Source organism: Arachis stenosperma, chromosome 10 (genome assembly GCF_014773155.1).
Source record: "Arachis stenosperma cultivar V10309 chromosome 10, arast.V10309.gnm1.PFL2, whole genome shotgun sequence".
Classification (NCBI taxonomy): domain Eukaryota; kingdom Viridiplantae; phylum Streptophyta; class Magnoliopsida; order Fabales; family Fabaceae; genus Arachis; species Arachis stenosperma.
Genome location: NC_080386.1, coordinates 11,096,296 through 11,099,915, shown reverse-complemented (window position 1 = coordinate 11,099,915; position 3,620 = coordinate 11,096,296). Strand labels below are relative to the sequence as shown.

At 42.5% G+C, this 3,620-nt stretch overlaps 1 protein-coding gene across 1 annotated transcript; it reads right to left on the bottom strand.

Moving 5' to 3' along the window:
* Positions 1–303: 303 nt before the first annotated feature.
* On the bottom strand, positions 304–2,588 carry LOC130956747 (uncharacterized). Its single transcript, XM_057883741.1, has 3 exons — positions 2,285–2,588; positions 1,203–2,201; positions 304–1,124 (listed from the first exon to the last, which is right to left on the bottom strand). Exons 1-3 carry the CDS (start codon positions 2,586–2,588, stop codon positions 304–306), a joined length of 2,124 nt encoding a protein of 707 aa, XP_057739724.1.
* Between the last annotated feature and the right edge of the window lie 1,032 nt (positions 2,589–3,620).

Below are 3,620 nucleotides of genomic sequence, written 5' to 3'. Positions count from 1 at the left end.
ATACACCCCATCCTTGTATTCGAAGAAGGCGCCGAGGAAGTAGTCTATAGTTGATGGGTGATTCAGGGTTGTATTCATAGTTGTATTCGAAATTTGTATTCAGTATTATTGTTATGACATATTTAGATGATTTTGTTCAGTAATTATTATTATGACATATTTAGCTTTATTTATGATAACGAGATTAAAAATTTTATTTATTATAAATTGTTAATTAGGTTAAAATACATGACGATAATACATAAAAAGTAACACATAACTGTGAAGTAGGTCATAACAAAGTTACATTGAAAAGCTTAACCACTAATGACCTCCAGCGGAGCTTGGACCTACGCGCTGAGGACATCGGCTGCGGCTATGTCCCTCGCGTCCACATATAGTGCATCGGTGAGGACCACGCATCTCACGTGAATCCATCTCATTCAAGTAGCGGGTGGACTTCGGTCTTCCTTTCGTCGCGCGCCTCAATGTCCAGTTGGCGATCACCTTCGCTCCTTCGTATCTATTCCATGTAGATGGGTCACCCATCGGAACAAACTCGCCTCTGTAAACCTTGCAAATTTCAGACATCTTGTACACATCGTGCACGTACAGTTGCCAATCGAGACGCTGGTTGGTGCAACATGCAAGCACGTGTTGACATGGAAGTCGCTCGACCTGGAAATGGCCACAATCGTAGTGTCGTTGTGCAAGGTTGACTGTGTAAATGGTACCGTCTTGCATTTCGCGAACCTCAAACATCTCGTTGCGCCTGTCGAACCGGTTGACCACAACGTTTCCTGCACGTCGGAATCTTTCTTCAACTTTCTTCGTTGCGAACTCTGAATACGTAAATCCGTTGTGGAGACGCTCATGAGCCTCGGTACTCTTCCGAGTGAACAACTCATTCAGCCGATAGAAGGTTGACCGGACCAGGGCAGTCACAGGAAGGTTGCGTGCCCCCTTCAGGACAGAATTTATGCACTCTACCAAGTTTGTCGTCATATGTCCCCATCGATGACCACCATCGAATGCCAACACCCATCTCTCAACACCGATCTCATCGCACCATTGAGTATATGCCTCACCCCGCTCTTTAAGCCTTTGGTAGTTTTTGTTGTACTCCTGCTCCGTTCTAGAATAGCCTATTGAATAAACCATTTAGTCATAAGAAGATGTCACAAATTTAATATGAATAGAACCATAATAGCGAGTTGATATACCTGTGTTCACCACGAGTTTATGCAAATATGGAGCCTTGAACCTCCTTAAGAAGTTGGAGCCGATGTGCCTGATGCAGTACATGTGCCACGCTCTTGGTGGTGACCATGCACCATTACTGCGAGCTATTGCAGCGTCGATGGAGGTATGTTGGTCAGAAATAATACCCACACCATCAATGGTAACAACATATCTCCGCAAATTCGTTAGGAAAAACTCCCATGCGTCTGCCGTCTCACCCTCGACTATGGCAAAAGCAATAGGCACGATGTTTTGATTTCCGTCTTGTGCAACCGCTACCAGAAGTGCACCTTTATATTTTTCATACAGGTGCGTGCCATCAACTTGCACTAGCGGCTTGCAGTGTCTAAATGCTACAATACACGGATAGAAGCTCCAAAAAACACGATGCAGAACTCTTACACCTTGAACCTCCTCAGTCTCACGGTAAACGGGGAGCGTTTTGATTTGAACACGAGACCTTGGCATTTTAATCGTCATTGCTTTCAACCATACTGGCAGAGTTTGGTAAGAAACTTCCCAATCACCGAAAACCTTGGCAACAGCTTTCTGCTTTGCCAACCAAGCCTTGCGATAACTGACAATGTAGTTGAACCTGGATTGAACTTCTGCAATTACAGATTTCACTTTTATCGAGTGGTCTGATTCGACCAACGGCCTAATGACATCTGCAATTGTGTCTGAGTCCAACTTGGCATGATCTTGTGATATCGTTCCCAAGGTGCACGTGTGCTTGCCATTGTATCTCCTGATCTCCCAACAAGCTTTCTTTCGAATCAAGCTAGCCTGGATTAGCCATTCGCACCCTGCACCATACCCCTTGCATTTCGCATAGAATGTCTGTGGCTCAGACTCATACACAGTGTAATCAACCCCTCTAGAGATAGTGTAGCTTTTGATTGCAGATATCACTGACTCTCTCGATCCAAATTCCATTCCAACACTAAACTCGCCGTCTTCCGCCGCAGCGTTGCCCTCACCTACGACATGCGCATCACCATTAGTCAGACGGGGCATATAAAATAAACACTATAGGAAACTTGAGTTAATAATCATAACATACCCGTATTCGCATACTCAAGAAATTCTGGGTCATGCATGGCTTCCAGATCTAGAGTCCGCATAAAAGACGGAACACCAAACGGGTGCTGGCTTGTAATTGCATTGGCTTCATTTTGCACCTCCGGATTGGCTGCCAAGTCTCCGTCATCATTTTCGTCATCGACTTCATAGTTAGCTTCGAACTCCTCTTCACTGTCATTATTTTCTTCTTCCCAATCTATATCACCGAGCTCATCAACATTGACCTCCTCGTCGACCGTACCCGACACTGACTGCTGCTCAAACTCAACGTACAACTCTATCATCGGTACGTGAAATTGGGTTTGTTGATAAATACAGAACATCTGCTGCATGCTGGCATCGTCAGTAATGGGCATTAATTGAAACTGTATTAGCCCACCAAATACTTGCACAGGACTTCTGTATAAAAGGTTGCTCACCATTTTCAAAATGTGGCTTTGAATGTTATTACAAAGCCCATTTTGTAACTCGACAAAGCTCATGGTACATGGAATAGCAAATGATAACGGACATTCACAAACAAAAGTCACTCCTTCATGTGTGTTTTGTATAACTTCACCGTTATAATATACTCACAAATTTGCAATATTTTCCATAATTTCAACCTCACGTACTCCGATTTTTTTGACACAGCTAACTGCCAACAAAAACTAACAACTAGAACATATGTATTTGAAAGAGGAGAATGATGAGTAGAATGGAAGTGAGGCCGTTGCGCTGAGGAGTGCTTCGTATTTATAGGCAGGCCTCTTCAGGAAAATATTTTTTTTCAACAAACGCAACCTGCGTTTTTTAAAAAGCAATCTGACAACTTCAAAAAACGCTGCCTACGTTTTGCTAAACCAAAAAAAAAACCCTGGCCCTAAGCACAAAACGCAGCTTGCGATTTGTTAATACAAAAAAAAATTATTCAGCCCAACACAAAACGCAGCCCACGTTTGGTTTAATACAAATTAAAAAAAATTTGGAAATCCTACCCCAACCAAAACGCAGGCCACGTTTGTTTCTTTTCCTGCACAAAAAAAAAAAACCAAGAACAGACCAAAATTAAAACGCAGCTTACGTTTAAAGCCTGTCATCATAGCAGGAAAATTTTTCTCCATGCATCCATTACGTTGAAAATCACCCAGCTCTAATCCATATAAAAAAAATGACCCTCAAAATGAAGTCAAAATAATTTTACCAATTTTACTCCTCTTATATTTACCATCATTTTCATCATCATCATCATCATATCATCTTCATCCTTTAACCCCATCACACCACACAACCAGATCATCATAGTACCAATGCGCGCACACACACTCTCTTTGTGT

What these genes read in the sequence shown, in the direction of transcription:
- LOC130956747 (XM_057883741.1), bottom strand. Translation starts at nt 2,588, where the DNA reads ATGATAGAGTTGTACGTTGAGTTTGAGCAGCAGTCAGTGTCGGGTACG. An exon ending in TCTTGAGTATGCGAATACGG is followed by an intron (nt 2,202 to 2,284) that starts GTATGTTATGAT and finishes CGCATGTCGTAG; the next exon opens with GTGAGGGCAACGCTGCGGCG. An exon ending in TAAACTCGTGGTGAACACAG is followed by an intron (nt 1,125 to 1,202) that starts GTATATCAACTC and finishes TTTATTCAATAG; the next exon opens with GCTATTCTAGAACGGAGCAG.